Source organism: Palaemon carinicauda, chromosome 45 (genome assembly GCF_036898095.1).
Source record: "Palaemon carinicauda isolate YSFRI2023 chromosome 45, ASM3689809v2, whole genome shotgun sequence".
In the NCBI taxonomy this organism is placed as follows: Eukaryota; Metazoa; Arthropoda; class Malacostraca; order Decapoda; family Palaemonidae; genus Palaemon; species Palaemon carinicauda.
This window is the reverse complement of record NC_090769.1, coordinates 27,030,785-27,049,833: the sequence shown is the minus strand read 5'-3', so window position 1 is coordinate 27,049,833 and position 19,049 is coordinate 27,030,785. Positions and strand designations below refer to the sequence as shown.

Genomic DNA, 19,049 nt, shown 5'->3' with positions numbered 1-19,049 from the left:
TTTTTTGCTTAGTCATGTTACCGTAAGGAATTGGCAAGTAGTGTCGCAAAACTTATATTTTTATAGTGTTGGAAAGTGTTTCTAGATGATCTGGCTACCCATGCCTATCTTTTTTTTAGCCAGATATGGCGTATATATAGGTATGTGTTCGATTTTCCGGTGATTGCAATTTTTTCGTTTTTTCCCAATTCTTTCAAAATTACTACGTACTAAGGAACTATCACAGAGTAATGATTCCTCTAGATGTTTATTTGTCGGAAAATTTTGTTTACTTTTTTTTTGATTGAATATCATCAAATTTTTTTAGCTAAAATATTGTTTTACATTTTTTTTTCGATTTTATTTCCCTTCAAAAAAAATTTTTTGGGTCAGAATTTTAATTTTATAGTCGTAAAATAATCGACAATTATCCAGCAACCCACCATACAATTTTTATGCATATCCAATAATAATTAGATTAGTAAATAACACCTTGAAATTGACATACCCTTCCTACATTTCAAGTGGCAGATTAGGGAGTCTGAGTCAGTGTGGTTGGCGGCCATTTTGTGGACATATCCGAAGCGTAAGCTGCCCTATCTATATATATTCTTGTTCCCTATAGAATTTGTGATATTTTGGTATATTTTTACCTGCATAAATATCATATTATATATTAAATATATGTATTTTTTTACGAAATTTCCAAGTACTCAAAAAATTACCTTTAGATATGGCCCCTGATATAAATGTAATTTACAAAATAATGAAGATTTTTTTACATACTTCTATTTTAGGATAACATATGTTTATTCCCTAAAAAAATTAGCCACTTCCTATTTCATTTGGGTACCCAAAAAAATTCATGAAATTTGGACAATTTTTTTTGGCCAAAAAAAGTTACCCTTTTTTTCTCATTTCAGATCTTCACCTCCATGGGTCTGACTTCATCCAAAATACATCAAGATGTGTCCTAAACATTCAAGAATCAATTCCTAAAAGGATTTGTGTATATATGTATAAACTTTTTTTTTATGAATTTTTATGTCAGGTCTTTTTTTTTTCTACTTAATTTTTTAAAATATTTATAATAAATAGTTTTTCTGCAGATGAGTAGTATTTATCTTTACAGTTGTTTTAAGCATTCATTGAAGTTTTTTTTGGCAAAAGAAAAAAGGAGGTTACTGCAAAAACTGATTTTTCAAGAATTTTTTTTGGCGTCGGGGTCGTTCGCGTCCGAGTATACCCTTAAAGGGGTGTCCGAGGACCGTACCTATCCAGGGTTAATATTGAAAAATGTTATTTTCATTAGTAAAATAAATTTTTGAATATACTTACCCGATAATCATGATTTAATTGACCCACCCTTCCTCCCCATAGAGAACCAGTGGACCGAGGAAAAAGTGAGGTGGTGTCAACAAGAAGTACTGCAGTACCTGGCCACAGGTGGCGCTGGTGAGTACACCCCCTTCTAGTATAGTGATAGCTGGCGTATCCCTCCCGTAGAATTCTGTCGGGCAACGGAGTTGACAGCTACATGATTATCGGGTAAGTATATTCAAAAATTTATTTTACTAATGAAAATAACATTTTTTATTAAAATTTCATTTGTTCCGTAACTGGAATACAAACCAAGCTATTTAATAGGGGTACAGTATTACTTTTGGCATAGCGGAAATGACAAGCCATTAATTTTTAACGAGGGTTTACTACTCACACCGCTAGTTAGCGGGGGTAGGGGAGGGTAGTTTGCCACTCTCCCCCCCTCTCACACCTGTGCTTGAGCTCACTTTGCTCTCAGCTCACATGGTGGTTGGACGTGTCCCCTCTCATCCTCGCCGTCATTTGGCAGCCATTTAATACTTTTGTCTTTTCTTTTCTAGTTCTGTATATGTGAAGTTGGCCTCTGCAATCATGCGCACCTGCCCTGGGTTTCCCGACCGCCCCTGTGGAACATTCATGCCAACGGTGTGATAGCAACAACAGGTGTAGTGAGTGTAGGGAGTGGTCTACCTCCCAGTGGGAGAGGTTTTCACGACGACAGAAGTCCAAACGGGATATTTCTTCTTCGAAAGTTTCTTTGAAAGGAGAAAAACCCAAGGCCTCTTCTTCCGCTGCCCAAACCTCCTCCGAAGCTCCCACTCGGTCGATCTCTTTCGAGAGACCGTCGAGTGGTGGCGTAGACCGATGTATTGTTTACCAACCTCATAACTCGAGAGATGATGTTGCTTCCCCTAGCGAAGCAGCTCCACCTCTCCCCCCGGGGGAGGATATGTCACTAACCTCCTTATTTCAGCTTTGGTCCTCCTTGGGGCTTACGGTTTCGCCCTCCAAGGAAGTTTTGCTTAACTACGTCCGATTGGGTGCCGCTGTCAAGCAATCGTCATCACCGTCAGAGGTTGATCCTCTGTCTCTTGTCGACGTTGTGGTGTCAGAGGTATCCAATGCGGTATCACCCATCACCTCTGCCTCTCCAAACTCTACAGTAGCTGACGGCTTAGTTTCTCCCGTAGTCTCTCCTGCTAGTGTTTCTCCCCCTCGGGGGAGTTCACTTACAGAGACTCCTCTTCGGAGGACTGCAGAAGGTCAGCTTGCTGATCCAATGGCCCCAAGAGGGCGCATTCGTCGGAAGGCTCGCCTTCCTCTTCGCCTTAGAGGCCTTCCTTCACCTACGGTGAGGAGGCGCCTCTTTGGTTCAACATCTTCGATGCAGTCCACTGCAGAGGAGCCTCGAGACCAATCATCTATCACTGCTCCTGCACTGGTCCTGGACCTTTCTGCAGATTGTTCGCGATCTCCTTCGGTGGAAGGTCGTCCTTTTAAAGGACACGTCGACCTTCCATCCGACAGACCTGCCGACCTGCCGTCACCATTTCTACATGGGCCTTACAAGGCTCCACCTAAGCACGCTATTGCGCGCCAGTGAGACCTGACGAACGCTCCTTAGTAGCTCGTCAGGCCCTATCACTAAACCCTAACACAGGGCATCAAGGGCGTATGCGCCAACAGGAGCATAGCTCCATCACGCACTATGCGCGCCCTCATGCGCATATGCGCACACGTTCTCCTGTGCGCCAGGTCTTGCCTGCGCGCCCTGCACTTACGTGCCAACATGCTCCTATGCGGCCGCGCCCAGCTGCGCGCCAACACTCACCTGCGCCCCATCAACCTCCTGCGCACCATCAGTCTCCTGCCCGCGCGCATACGTGCCCAACATCCAACTCTCCTGCGCGCCATGCTCCGCATCATCATACGCACCAGGAAAAACCTGCACGCCAACGATCTACTGAAAGTAATACTGTACTTCTGGGAAGTCAGCAATGCTGGCTTCTCCCACGCGCCAACCAGTACCATCGCGCCAGCGGTCACCTGCGCGCCAGCCTTCTCCCGCACGCATCCGCAAGGATACGCGCGCTCTCCCATCCTCTCCAAAGGATGCGCGCCAACATTCTCGCGCGCCCGCGCGCTAGGGATGTTTCTCATGCACGCGAACTCCTGTGCGCCCGTGCACTCAACGTATTAATCCTGCGCACCCAAGAATACTCTCCCGCACGCACGCGCGCCAACAATCCCGCACGCTCGCCCGCGTCCATGCGCCAACAGTGTCCCGCGCGCGAGTGCCATTATTCTCCCTCGCGCTAGCGTCAGTATCCACCCGCGCTCGAGACTACTGAACTACGCACAGCAAGGTCACCATCGCTTCATTCCCCTCTCTGCAAGCGCATACCACCGCACATTCTGGGAGAAGGGAAACATTTAGAGGGGTCCAAGATCGCAAAGCCACCACAGGCGAACCCACCAATGGGTATGTCTGACAGCGCATCTGTCAGCCAACAGCCCTGGTTCGGTGCACTGATCAGAGCCGTAACGCAGGCTTTCAAGCCTGTCTTCTCTGAATTGGGACACAGAACCATGGCTTCTTCTACCCCTTTGAAGAAAAAAGAGGAGTTCCAGACGCGGTCACTTCCCCAAGGGTGAAACTGATTCCACGCAGACCTTCGAGGCAGGTTCCTTCTTTTCCTCAGACTGCCTCTCCTTCCCTTTCGGACGAAGATTTCCCGTCCCCAAGGGAATCAAGCGAAGAGAGACTTTCCCCCATCGCACTAATGGGGGAAACCTCTCCTCGCGCCGAGGGGTCTACTCAGTCTGGGATTGAAAAGAACATGCCACCCTCGTCAATGTTGGAGTCCTACATCCTTCCCAGGAAGGAATCTAAGGATTCCAAAACATTGCTGAAGTCCTCTACTAGGACTAGGGAATGTTCGCGACTCTACCCAAGAAGAGCCTTTGGGGATAGAAGGAGACTTCGCTGTAAGTCCTACAGCAGGAGGAGACCGGCAAGAGTCAGAACATGCGTTTTGGCAAGTTTTGACTCTAATGAGGGCTCTCAACGGGTTTTCCGACCCAGAGATCCCTCATCGAGAGGGCAAGGACACAGTCTTGGACTGTATCTCTGGTACCCAGAAACCCTCCAAGACCAGTCCAGTACTGCCCTGGTCTCAAGGGGCTAAGAGTACTAGGGACAAGATCTCACTACAGCTCTCCGAGATGTCCTCCTCCAACCCTTCCGGTGCCACCAACAAGCTCCTCCCACCTCCTCGCATACAGCAGAGGAGGTACTTCGAGATCCTTGAGGAGCCTTGTTTAGCTCTTCCTCTTCACCACTCGCTGGAAGAGCTAACCAGGGGAGTCCCTCTTGAGAGACTCCAACCGGCAGGTCTTGTTCTCGGCAGTCGATATCCTCAACCAGGAGAACGTTGCAAAGTGTGCTATGCAAGCCACGAAGGTTGGGGACTTTAGGTATCCTGATACGTTCTGAGGATTTCTCCAAAAAACGTACCAGGAAAGCTATGGAAACCTTTCTTCTCTCAGGTACTCGCACGATCGAGTTTCTGGCCCACCAAGTCTCGAACTTGTGGGCAAATACCATCCTGAAACGTCGGGATGCAGTAGCTGAGACATTCCATCAGAAGTTCCCTAGCACCGAGATCAATAGGCTCAGACATTCCTCCCTAGAGGGATCCGTCTTGTTCAAGCCTAAGGATATGGAACATGCCGCTGAGATGAGGAGGAAATCTCATCAAGACTCCCTCCTTCATAGGGCTTTAACATCCAAGCCCTATAAGCCTCCAGAACCACAGCAGTCCCGTCCAGTCAAGACCACTGAGACGCCAATAGCAGCGAAGACCTCGGTGTCAAAGCCCTTTCCTGTCAAAGAAAGGAAAGGCAAAAAGTCCTCCAGGGGAGGCAAAAATCCTAGAGGGAGCAGCCGAGGCTGCAAACGCTAGGATAGGCAGTCACCCTGTATGTCCACCAGTGGGGGGATGCCTACAAAGTTGCTCAAACAGGTGGAAGCAACTCGGGGCCGATTCCTGGACAATCTCCGTGATCAGTCTAGGATATCGCGTCCTGTTCATAACATCTCTACCTCCCCTGATGACGAATCCAGTGTCATTGAACTCCCTTTCCATGGGATCGGCAAGAGGGCAAGCCCTTCGGGCAGAAGTCCAGACCCTGTTGAAGAAGGGCACTCTCCAAGAGGTCCTCGACGGATCTCCAGGCTTCTTTAGTCGACTCTTTCTTGTAAAGAAGGCGTCTGGAGGCTGCAGACCAGTCATCGACCTCTCAGCTCTGAACAAGTTTGTCAACAAACTCCATTCAGCATGGAGACGGCTGACACGGTCAGATTAGCAGTAAGACCGCAAGACTTCATGTGCACACTGGACCCAAAGGACGCATACTTCCAGATCCCAGTCCATCCGTCTTCAAGGAAGTATTTAAGATTCAGCCTAGACAACAGAAAGTACCAGTTCAAGGTGCTGTGCTTCGATCTCTCCACAGCACCACAAGTCTTCACCAGAGTGTTCACCCTAGTATCATCTTGGGCACACAGCATTGGCATCCGTCTCCTCCGTTATCTGGACGACTGGTTTATCCTAGCAGTCTCGGTGTCAACCCTTCTTCAACACTGAGACAAACTTCTGAGACTTTGCCAAGATCTGGGGATCATGGTAAATCTCGAGAAGTCTTCACTGCTTCCCACTCAAAGACTGTTATACCTAGGCGTGATTATAGACACCACTCTCCACAAAGCCTTCCCATCAGACGACAGGATAGCAAAGCTGAGGAAGGTCGCAAGACCTTTTCTCAGACGAGAAGAACTTCCAGCCCAATCATGGTTATGTCTCCTCGGTCACCTTTCATCGCTGGCCCATCTAGTTCCCAATGGTCGCCTCAGGATGAAATCCCTCCAGTGGCAACTTAAGTCCCAGTGGAATGAAGCGTACAACTCCCCGGACATCCAGATCCCCATGGGACCTGTGGAACTGACGGATCTCCAGTGGTAGGTGTCAGACAAGAACCTGCGAAAAGGAGTGGATCTTCTCGTCCTCCCCCGGATTTTATGCTGTTTTCGGATGCTTCAAAAAAAAAGGGGGGGGGGGGGCACGTGCTGCACCACACGACCTCAGGCCTCTGGTCAGATTCAGAAAAGTACCTCCACATAAATCTCTTAGAGATGAAGGCTGTCTTTCTGGCCCTTCAATAGTTCCAACAGTACCTGGCAAGTCACTCTGTGGTGATGATGAGTGACAACACCACAGTAGTGGCCTACATCAACAAACAAGGAGGTACTTTTTCTCAGCAACTATCCCATCTAGCAGTAGAGATACTGAGATGGGCCTAAATCCACTCGATTCCACTATCGGCACGCTTTATACCGGGCAAAAGGAATGTGCTCGTCGACAACCTGAGCAGAGCATCTCAGATAGTGAATAACGAGTGGTCTTTGGTTTATCAAGTAGCCAACAGTCCTGACTTTGTGGGATTCTCCGACTGTGGACCTCTTCGCAACGGCCCTGAACTTCAGGCTCCTGATGTACTGTTCCCCAGTCCCAGACCCCAAGGCTCTCTGGCAAGATGCTTTCCAACAACGGTGGGACAACATCAACGTTTACGCCTTTCCCCCGTTCTGTCTGATGAGGAGGGTACTCAACAAGACCAGAACATCGGTCCATCTTTCAATGACCCTCATAGCTCCGCTATGGCATCACGCAGAATGGTTCCCGGACCTTCTGCAACTCCTAACGGAGCCACCAAGAGAAATCCCTCTACGACACAATCTAGTCAAACAACCACATGCCAACATCTTCCACAAAGCCGTAGGTTCACTATGGCTTCACGCCTGGAGACTATCCAGCATCTCCTCTCTGAGAGAGGATTTTCGCAACAAGTTGCGATCAGGATGTCTGGACACCTGCGAAAGTCTTCAGCAGCAGTCTACCAGGCAAAGTGGTTGGTGCCGTGGAAGGGGTATCTCTCCACTCAATGCCCAATGCCACTATTCCAACAATAGCGGAGTTCCTCGTGTATTTACATGAAGAAATGCGCCTTTCAGTCTCGGCAGTGAAAGGCTATCGCTCAGCCTTAAGTCTCTCCTTCAGGCTGAAAGGAATGGACATTTCCTCATCGCTAGAACTTTCTCTACTCATACGTAGTTTTGAACTTACCTGGCCTCAGTCGGAAGTGAGACCTCCCCCATGGAACGTGGTTCGAGTTCTCAGGTCTCTTAAGAGACCTCCCTATGAACCATTACGCCAGGCATCAGATCGCCACCTAACCTGGAAGACGGTGTTTCTGTTAGCTTTGGCCTCAGCCAAGCGAGTCAGCGAACTTCATGGTCTCTCGTATGACATTGCCCATTCAAGGGGAAGGGGGCAGGTAACTCACTATGTCCCTGAGTTTATTGCTAAGACTGAGAATCCAGTAGCGGATCCTCGATTCGACTCCTTCTGGATTTCTAGTCTCCGTACTGTAACAGATGATTCAGACCATCTCTTACTATGCCCAGTAAGGAGCTTGAGGCTGTACCTCAAAAGAACAACCGCAGCCCGTCCTCATGTGCCAGCACTATTCGTCAGCACAGGAAGGACTAAGAGGAGGGTCACCAAGAACACCATCTCTGCATGGATTCACAGGGTCATTGACCTGGCACTGAATCCAGACCCCCCTCCATCACGTCGCCCTAGAGCACATGACGTCAGGGGCATAGCTACGTCCCTGGCCTTCAAAAGAAATTTTTCAGTGATGCAGATTCCTCAAGCTGGGGTGTGGAAACGTCAAAAAGTTCACATTCCACTACCTGCAAGACGTGACCCACAGGAGACTCGATATGTTCTCTATCGGTCTTGTCGTGGCTGCAGGCTGCACAACAGCTGGTTTAAAACCTCAAGCTCCGTATTGGACAAGTAGCTGAAGGTTGAGGTCATTGTTACCTGGTTTTAGTCTGCATGAATGAAAAGGTTTGACTGGCCCTTATTCTTTTCTTTATCATCCCCTCTATTGGGGAAAGCAGCATCCTGGGTTCTCTGCATAGCTGACCTCAAACCACTGCAGGTAAACCATGCTCCCTTGTGTTCCTAGTATTAAGATTAATACTGTTACGTCCCCATACCCTGACGAGGTGGTATTGGGAGAGTCCTAGTCTACAAGTTTCCATCTAAAGAACTTCAGAACAACTTTCTAGGACGAGTCACACTTCTTCATACCTTCACACACAGCTTGCGTAGGCAGCAGACCTTGTGTAGCAAGGTTCTAGCGAGGTGCAGGGACTTCTTATTTCTTGGGTGCTTACACACTCAAATAAGGAGTCACCGGGCAAAGCCAAAAGCCAGTCTGGCTGGGACGTCCACCCTTCTTAATAGGTGAGTCACCCCAAATAGAGTGGTTTGTATTCCAGTTACGGAACAAATGACAAATTCGTAGATAATTTGTATTTTTCCTAACTATACAAACCTTAGCTATTTAACCAAACTTGCCCGCCAACCCTATCCCCCTTGAAGTCCTACCTCCAAGCAAAGTGAGCTCAAGCACAGGTGTGTGAGAGGGGGGAGGGTAGCAAGCTACCCTCCCCTACCCCCGCTAACTAGCGGTGTGGGTAGTAAACCCTCGTTAAAAATTAATGGCTCGTCATTTCAGCTACGCCGAAAGTAATACCCCTATTAAATAGCTAAGGTTTTTATAGTTAGGAAAAATACAAATTATCTACGAATTTGTCAGTTTTGAACTCTTATAAATTCAACATATCGTCAACAGGTGTTGTTCTTTATTATATGCCCCAAATGCATGCTCTATTTTTCATATTGAAAATTAAAAGATATGAGGTAAAGTCACTGATTAACCCAACAGTATTCTGTTGTCTTATTGTACTGTATATTTTGACAGATGATGAATTACCGGTTACTTATGGAAAAGGAGAAGTCAATCGCTGTTTCTCGGGCAACTCTGGGTCATGAGGAAGAAACTATGGCCCATTTAAGAGGAGTTGAAAATTGTTATCAGGAATTATTCAAGACACTACAGTCCCACTTCAAAGTTCAGATTGATGAATATAAGAAGGTTTGTATATTATGTTAATGCTATTATGAAAACATAAATGAGTGGATAGAACTTGTATACTTAGTATATTGCATAATTATAATAATATAAGGGATGTTTTGCTGCTGTAAATACTTATTTAATACTCTTTGACAAAGAATTTTAATTAGCTTGATATCACAAATATTTGTTACACTTATGCTAATTTTTTAAATATAAAACTTACCCGCTGGTTATATAAAAGAGCTGAAGTCCCTGACGCCAGGGCAGAAAATTCAAATCTCGCGCTATCGAAGATACGCCAGGTGTACCAACCGCACCCTAGCGGTAGAACAGGTGGAACTACACACCAACTCCAGTTCTTCTCTCTGCCGTCATAGCTGACTGACATACAGAAGTTCGCTCTCGTGTTTTTACTCTCTTGGGAAGTTGTTTGGTGATGTACAACGTTCTTTTTTGAGTTTAAGCTATCGTTGACTAATTTTCCTTGGTTCTTATCTTGAAATCTTTTTGTTTGAGATTTTCTTTATTGTTTTTTCCCTTACTTTTTGCTTGTCGGTCTCTCACGTTAACTTTAAAATGGCCGACTCCTCCCCTGCTCAGCGTAGGTGTGTTAGTGAGGGTTGTCGTACACGACTTCCTAATGGATCTATTGATCCTCATTCTATTTGTGTAAAATGTAGGGGTAAATTTTGTTCATTAGATGATAGGTGTAATGAGTGTCTTTCCTTAACTAATGATGATTTTGTTACTTTCGATCGTTATGTTAGGAGATTAGAGAGAGATAGACTTAGGCGTAGTTCTTCCCGATCTGTGGATAGAACCTTACCTAATTTACCTGTTCCTAATCCTGTTCCTTCCCCTGTGGTGGTAGATCAGGAACCTACTATGAAGGACATGTTTACTGCTATTTTGTCTCTTGGTGAGAAAGTTGAGTCCTTAGCAGCCGATAGAAATACTATCTTTTCCGAGTTAAAGGTATTGAAAAACCAAAAACCGTGATCCTATCGGAACTGTGGAAAGTGTTTCAGTGTCTGATGTGGTACCGAAGAATCGTGACTCTCTCGGTGTTGTGACAAGTGTTGATAATGTGGTTAGTGTTGCGGAAGGTGCGTCGACACGAGTGTCTGATGTGGTACCGAAGAATCGTGACTCTCTCGGTGTTGTGACAAGTGTTGATAATGTGTTTAGTGTTGCGGAGGGTGCGTCGGCACGATCTTGTCGTTCACCTAGCCTTAGACCTCTTTCGAGCTCTCGAACCCATGGGAGAAGTAATGTCGAACGGCTTAAGGGAACGAGAAGCATCATCAATCGTGCAGACGTCCCCTCGAACGTTCCTGTTGCCGAAGCTCAGGTCGTTCACCCTCATCGTAGGAAAGGTGAGGTTCATACGTTATCCCCGTCTTCCGATGAAGGGTCGGGGAGTGAGATTTGGCGGCGAGCGTCGAGACCGCTTAAACGCTCCCATGTTGATTCACAGCGTCGGGAATCGCCTGTGCGGCCAGGATGTAGTTCGTGGGGTTCACCGGAACGTTTTCGTTCTCCCAGCGCTTGCACTCCGGCCAAACGTTCAGATCACCGTGTTCGTGCGGATATGATTCCTTCCGATTCGGACCTTGTAACTATTCATGCACCTCCTCTTCCATCGGATTGGCTTTCTTCCCCTGAAATGCGTGGTGACATTAGTGCGAATCTTCCTTCTAGGAGTTCTGTTGATCCGAAATGGACTGCGCTTTTGTCTATGAAGGAACAACTCTCGTCGTTGATGGATTCTTATCAACCAGGTGTTGGCGTTGTGTCTGGGCGTTCGATGTCAGACCAGTTATCGCACAAACGTTCGATGGTATATGGCCTTGACGAGTTATCACTTAGACGGTCTCCCATTCACAGTGTTCAACGCCAGGTTGATTTTGATGAGTCGCGTCAGAGAGTTTTGGTTGACCAGTTTGCGTTTTCTGGTCGCGGGGAAGAGCATCGGCGTCGACAAGTGGACGAGACGCGGCAACAATTTGAAGTAGTGGATCGCCCGCGGCAACAACTTTTGGACGCGGCGCGTCAAAACATTGGTTTACAGCGGCGACATCCTGACTTCTTTGATCGTTCGCAGCAACAGTCCTTGGACTTTACGCGACCTCGCGGCGATCTTCAACAGTTACCTTCTGATTTCAAGCGTTCTTCTGTTCAACAACAGTCGAATTCTAAGCGGTCTAAGCAGTTGTTGGTTGAGGATGATCGTCTACATGTCCGTGTTTCGCATCAATCTACTTCTACTTCTCCCCACCAAATTGACTCAGATGTTGGCCTTGACAGGCAGTCCCATCCAGACGTTGTTCCTTTGGTTCAGGCTGCGGCTGTTGCTGCACTGCCAGAAGACGAACCAGAGGAAAAGTCGGATGAGGATAATCCTATTGAGGAAGTCTCTGAGAATGAGGAGGAGAAGCATTATCAGCATGCTGTGGACCTTCGCAAGTTTATGCTTATTTTGACTGGAATTTTCCCGGATTCTTTTACCCCTGTGGCCCCTCGTTCTCCGCCTTCTGAATTCATCTTAGGTAAAGCTACTAAGGTTCCAGTTTACACCAAGATGGTTCTTTCTCGATCCTCTAAGCGGGCCTTGAAGTTAATGGGTTCTTGGTTGGACTCCAAGAAAGCTTTTGGCAAGACGGCCTTTGCCTTTCCTCCCGCTAGGTTAGCCTCTAAATCTAGTGTGTGGTATGAGACTGGTGAAGTGTTGGGCTTGAGTTTTCCTTCTTCTGCACAAGGGGATTTTTCAAGTTTGGTAGATGCTTCTCGTCGTCTTGCCTTAAGGAAGACGAAGATTTGGTGGTCCATTCCAGAGTTCGACCATTTGCTTAAAGGTCTTTTCAGGGCCTTCGAAGTTTTTAATTTTTTGGACTGGGCTTTGGGGGCTTTGAGTAAGAGGGTCTCTGATATGACGGAAACGGACACTAGTGGTTTGGTTCATTTGATGTCCTGCTTGGACAAAGGTGTGAGAGATGGCTCCAACGAACTTGCTGCCTTGTTTATAGCTGGAATTCTCAAGAAAAGGGCCACGATGTGCTCCTTCCTCTCCGCAGGAGTGTCTCCCTATCAGAAGACAGGCCTTCTTTTCGCACCTTTGTCTAATTCTTTATTTCCTCAGGAATTAGTGGGCGAGGTGGCTACTGCTCTCACTCAGAAGGCCACACATGACTTAGTTACTCATTCGACTAGGAAAGTTTTGCCTCCGTCATTCTCCTCTCGAAAACCTAAGGAATCTTCTTCTGGGTTTCGTCCTCAGTCCTTTCGTGGGAAGCCCTCTGGAAGAGGCTCTTTTAAACCAGAAGGAAGGAAACCTAGAGGCAGAGGGGGCAAGTCCGGCCGAGGTAAAGTCTGACTGCCCTCTCCTTCAGACAGCAGTGGGGGCCAGGTTGACTCACTTTTGGGAGGCTTGGGAGAGGAATGGAGCGGACCCCTGGTCCGTCCAGGTGTTAAAGGAAGGCTACAAGATCCCCTTCCTGACCAATCCTCCTTTAGTCACAGATCCAGTGGATCTTTCGCCCAAATACAGAGAGGGTCCCAAGAAACAAGCCATGCTTCTACAGATGTCTCTTTTATTAGAGAAACGAGCAATAGAGGAAGTGCAGGATGTTAGGTCTCCGGGGTTTTACAACCGCCTTTTTCTAGTACCCAAGAGTTCCGGGGGGTGGAGACCGGTTCTGGACGTAAGTGTGCTCAATGGTTACGTCCAAAACTCGACGTTCACTATGGAGACTCAGAAAACAGTTCTGGCAGCTGTGAGGAAGGACGATTGGATGGTCTCTTTAGATCTTCAGGATGCCTATTTCCACCTTCCGATTCATCCCAGCTGCAGACGTTATCTGAGGTTCATGGACGGAAACAAGGTCTTCCAGTTCAGGGCTCTTTGTTTCGGACTCTGCACGGCTCCTCTATTGTTCACCAAGATCATGCTGAACGTGGCAAGCATGCTACATTCGAGGGGAATCAGGGCCTCTCTGTATCTGGACGATTGGCTGATAAGAGCCTCCTCAGCCGATTGTTGTTTGAAGGACCTCAAGATGACTTTGGATCTCTCCAGAGAACTGGGTCTCCTGGTGAGCTCGGAAAAATCACAACTCATTCCATCCCAGGAGATTCTTTATTTGGGGATGGAGATTCACAGTCGGAGTTTTCGGGCTTTTCCGTCGTCGGTGAGAATCCAAGCAGCCCTCCTAAAAGTACAAACGTTCCTGAAGAGAGATCTTTGCTCCGTCAGAGATTGGATGAGTCTTCTGGGGACTCTCTCGTCGTTAGAGAAGTTCGTGACCCTGGGGAAGTTGTTCTTGCGTCCTCTTCAGTTTCATCTCAACCGCCATTGGAAGAAAGGGGACAGCCTCGACAGGGATTGCATTCCCATCTCGACTTCCATCAAGTCTCATCTTCAATGGTGGAACAACGAGCCCAGACTGAAAGAAGGCTTGTCTTTACTTCAGAGGAACCCAAACCTCGTGTTGTGTTGCGACGCCTCCAACTCGGGGTGGGGAGCCACTCTAGAGAAGCAGGAACTTTCGGGGACTTGGACGGTGGAGCAAACCTCTCTCCACATCAATCAAAAAGAACTTTTAGCTATTCATCTGGCTCTCATCGGCTTCGAAAAGCAGATCAGGGGCAAGGTAGTCCAAGTCAATTCGGACAGCACGACAGCTCTGGCCTATATTGCGAAACAAGGCGGGACCCACTCTTGGCCTCTGTTCGAGATTGCAAGACTGCTCCTCATCTGGGCGGGGGAAAGGAAATTGACTCTTTTGACGCGGTTCATCCAGGGGGTCAACAATGTGAGCGCAGACAGACTCAGCAGGAAAGGTCAGGTTCTCTCCACAGAATGGATTCTGCACCCGGACATCTGCAAGAGTCTGTGGCGGTTATGGGGTCGACCTCTCGTGGATCTCTTTGCCACCGCGAAGACCAAACGACTAGAGTGTTACTGCTCTCCGGTTCCAGACCCCGAAGCTTTACACATAGACGCTTTTCTGATGCACTGGTCACACATGGAGGTTTATGCCTTTCCTCCGTTCAAGATCCTTTACAAAGTGATTCAGAAGTTCGTTTCACACGAGGAGACCAGAATGACACTGATAGCTCCGTTCTGGCCGTCAAGGAGCTGGTTTCCAGAGGTACTGGAATGGATGGTGGATGTCCCGAGAAGCCTTCCCATGAGACCCGATCTTCTCAGACAACCTCACTTGGCCCGAAATCATCAAAACCTCCGAGCTCTACGTCTGACTGCCTTCAGACTATCGAAAAACTCGCTAGAGCTAGAGGATTTTCGAAGAAGGCAGCCAAGGCAATTGCAAGGGCAAGAAGGTCTTCAACCATCAAGGTGTATCAGTCCAAGTGGGAGTTGTTCAGGGAATGGTGTAGAACTAACGCGATTTCCTCTTCCAGTACATCGCTTTCCCAAATAGCAGATTTTTTCTTGGACCTTAAAACTAAGCATAACTTCTCGTCATCAACTATTAAAGGTTACAGGAGTATGTTGGCGACAGTTTTTCGACACAGGAACCTAGACCTTTCTGATAATAAGGATCTACGAGATTTACTTAGGTCTTTTGATACGACCAAGAAGATTCAAACGGCTCCCATCGCCTGGAATTTGGATGTTGTCCTTAAATTTCTCATGAGTGACAGATTTGAGCCTTTACACTCGGCTTCATTTAAGGACTTAACCTTGAAAACCCTTTTTCTAGTTACCCTCGCCACTGCGAAAAGAGTTAGTGAAGTTCACGCTTTAAGCAAGAACATTGGTTTTCGGAATGGGAAAGCCATTTGTTCTTTGCAACTGGGGTTTCTGGCCAAGAACGAAAACCCTTCTCGACCATGGCCCAAATCCTTCGAGATTTCTAACCTTTCTGATTTGGCTGGCGATGAATTGGAAAGGGTTCTCTGTCCAGTTAGAGCTCTACGGTGTTATGTGGACAGAACTAAGAATCTGAGAGGTAACTCAGACGCTCTGTGGTGTGCAGTTCGGAAACCCTCGATGCCCATGTCCAAGAATGCCTTGTCTTTTTTCGTTAGATTGTTGATTCGAGAAGCTCATGCTCAGTGTGATGAGTCGGATCAGAGGCTCCTCAAAGTCAAGACACATGAAGTCAGAGCGGTAGCGACTTCAGTGGCCTTTAAACAGAACCGTTCTCTGCAAAGTCTGATGGATACAACATTTTGGAGAAGTAAGTCTGTTTTTGCATCCCATTATTTGAAGAATGTTCAGACTCGCTATGAGGACCTTTTTACGTTGGGTCCTTTTATAGCTGCTAATGCGATAGTAGGTGAATGATCTACCACTACGTTCCCTTTTTTCCTAATACCCCTTTTCTATCTCTTGGAACTCGTTTGTTATGGTTGTTTGTGGAGATTGGGCGTCAGTCTTCCGCAATCTTTGATTTGGCTAGGTGGTCAATTTGTTCCTTGAGTGCACCCGGAACAAGGGTATTGGTTGAGGTCCTGTCATGTTATAGGTGTTTGTACCGTTTGACAGCTCCTAGAGATTTTCAGCCCGAGTGGATTACTGGATCTCTTAAGGATAGCGGACGAAATGAGGCAGAGTATCATTGCTGTCAGCTTCCTTATCAGGTGAGAACTGCTTAAGTTTATTGTATGTAACCCTTAAGTGAATTTTCTGTATGTAGCTGTCTCTGACCCGCCACCAAGGGGTGTCAATCAGCTCTTTTATATAACCAGCGGGTAAGTTTTATATTTAAAAATGATATTTTCATAATAAAATAAATTTTTGAATATACTTACCCGCTGGTTATATAAATTTAACACCCTCCCTCCTCCCCTCTAGAGACTACCTAGGGTATGGCTATGAGGCATGGAAGAACTGGAGTTGGTGTGTAGTTCCACCTGTTCTACCGCTAGGGTGCGGTTGGTACACCTGGCGTATCTTCGATAGCGCGAGATTTGAATTTTCTGCCCTGGCGTCAGGGACTTCAGCTCTTTTATATAACCAGCGGGTAAGTATATTCAAAAATTTATTTTATTATGAAAATATCATTTCTTCACAGAGCTAATCATTTGTTAAATAATTCTGCATTAAAAGCTTTTTTTTTTTTTTATTGTTCTCTAGCCATTCCAGGTGGGAAAAGAGTTTATAATTGTATCATTAGGCATTATTTTTAAATATTAAACTTAGCCGGTGAATATATAAATAGCTGACGTCTCCGACGGCCCGACAGATTCCAAAAAACTCGCGAGCGATCGCCATAAAGATTGCGGGTGTGCCCACCAGCGCCGACTATCGGCCAGATACCGCATATACTTCTCAACCACTCCAGTTCTTCTCTGTCGGTGTCACCGACAACATTGGTTCCACTCGCTCTAGACCTCGAGTTTTCTACCGAATTGGTGAAGTACTTAGTTTTGGTTTTATTGCTTTCGCCGTGTTGGATTATTCAATACTATCTTCAAAAGAAATGCTTTTGAAAGGAGAGGAAAAGTTTTTTGCCCTTGCTTTTTTAATCTCGCTCTGGTTTTTCCATAGAGAAAAGATGGCCGACCCTTCCCTCAGTGTACGAAAGTGTGTTAAAGGCTTTTAGTAATTATTTTATCACGTTATAAATTATTGTTGATATTTATAGATTTACCTCTATATATTTTATATCTCACCCGCCTTTATTAGGCCTCTTCGATTAGCTTTCCATTTATACTAAACATCGAGATAAATTTTATGTTTTTGTTTATATGCGGCTTTTACCTATTCTTTGTAGGCGGTCCTGACTTGGAAAACGGAGTTAAACAACGTTGAGCCCATTCAACTTTTATTTTTGTTTAGATAAAAACAGTTGCTCTGTAAGAGTGATGAGATGAATATTTTTAGAAAATATTTTAAGAAATTTATTATTTGAATAGTCTTCGTGCTGTTTTTCAAAGATGAACTAACGTTTGGTTTATTTATGCTACGCAGTTTGTGCTCTATCGTTACGATAGAGAAAGAGAGAATCACGGTTTCACTTTGCAGAAAGAGTGAATCGATTTTGAAGTTTTGTTCATTCTTCTTTCAAACTGAAGTTTTTTAGATACTACTTTAAAGGAACATATTAATTTTCATTTTCTTAGTCCTTTCAGTTTTTTCCTTTAGTCAAATAACCTGTTATTGACGAAGAGTGAGTGGGCCATTCTCTTGTGAGTGACAAGAGAGAGAGAGAGAGAGAGAGAACGATCCGATCTTTATTCTCGTCCCAAGAGAGAGAGAGAGAAAGAGAGAACGATCCGATCTTTATTCTCGTCCCAAGTCTCTGTACAAGGAGTTTGGGAGCGAGTAACGTTGTTCTCGATTCAGTTTTTTTTTTTTTTACTCTCGTCCCAAGTCTCTGTATGGGGAGAGAGGATAAAACGTTTTAGTTTTTATTCTCTTCCCAAGGCACTGTACGGTGAGAGATTGGAAACGAGTCCTTAGTAAACTAGTGTTTAGTCTCATCCCCAGTCACTGATCTTTTTAACTTTATATATTTCCGTTTTATTCGATATATATGTATATGTTTATTGATTTTTGTATGTGTGTTTCATTTTGTACTAATGTGCTTACATTATACGACTCATTTCGCAATTCTAACCTTTTGATTTAAGGGACAATTGCGTGCTCCAGGTAGAAATCAGTTTTATTCATGTCTAATGTGAAATTATTTAAAAAAATGCGATATCAGTGAATTAAGTGCAAAAAACATGTTCTGTGTTGCGGAGGGTTCGTTTGTTCGTGCTTGTCACTTGCCTAGTCCGAGACCTCTTTCAGGCTCCCCTGCACCAGGGAGAAGGAATGTCGTAGGACCTAAGGGAGTGAGTAGTGTAAACCAACGAACAGACGTTCCCTCAAAGGTATCAGACGTTGCTCGTCAAGCACGTCCTTGCCATAAGACGAAGAGACGAAGTTTCTCCTCGTCTTCCGGTGATTCATCTCTTTAAAAGCCTGGGCGTAAGGTTTCGAGACGGTTGAAACGTTTATTAGTTCCTTCAGAACAAGTTCAACGTCCTAGCTGTAGTCATCATAAGAGTCCCGTTCATAGCGATGACGTTCATGTACAGACGTTTCTGCCACAGACTCGACGTGACATTGAGCGGTAGACACCGTAGAGACAACGTGACGTCGAGTGTCAGTCACCGTAGTCACGATATAGCATCGATCAGCAGTCACCGCTGTTACTATGTGACGTTTGAACGTCAGCCACCGCAGTCACAGGTTGATCCGAAGTTAAGTGTTTTGCAAGATATGCTGTTAAAGCTTTCTTCTTTAATAGAAGCTTTCGATCCTGTTCCTGTGCGAAAGGATCCTTTGCTTTTTGTACGTCACGGTTCTGGGATACGTGATTTGGGTCTTCAACCTTCTAAACGAGCTTTGTTACGCCACGCTGACGTTATCCCTAGTGACAGCTTTGCTGTTAAACGAGATGCGGAGCATAAATCTTGATGTAACTTTGATCGCTTTGAACGTCAGCCACCGCAGTCACAGCGTGACTTTGAGCTGCAGACACCAGTCACGACGTGACGTTGAGCGGTAGACACCGTAGACATGATGTGACGTCGAGGGTCAGTCATCGTAGTCACGATATAGCATCGAACAGCAGTCACCGCTGTTACTACGGGACGTTTGAACGTCAGTTACTGCTGTCACGACGTGTAGTAGAATAACATTCTCTGCAGTCACAACGTGACATCGACCCTCC

At 46.1% G+C, this 19,049-nt stretch overlaps 1 protein-coding gene across 4 annotated transcripts in view; it reads left to right on the top strand.

The window, feature by feature from the left end:
* LOC137634979 (uncharacterized) overlaps nucleotides 1–19,049 on the top strand; it is a 205,253-nt gene that overhangs the window by 151,154 nt on the left and 35,050 nt on the right. For all 4 annotated transcript variants that reach the window (XM_068367575.1, XM_068367578.1, XM_068367577.1 and 1 more), the window contains exon 9: nucleotides 9,202–9,375. In XM_068367575.1, coding sequence (XP_068223676.1) covers nucleotides 9,202–9,375 — 174 coding nt within the window. The remainder of the gene's footprint in view (nucleotides 1–9,201; nucleotides 9,376–19,049) is intronic.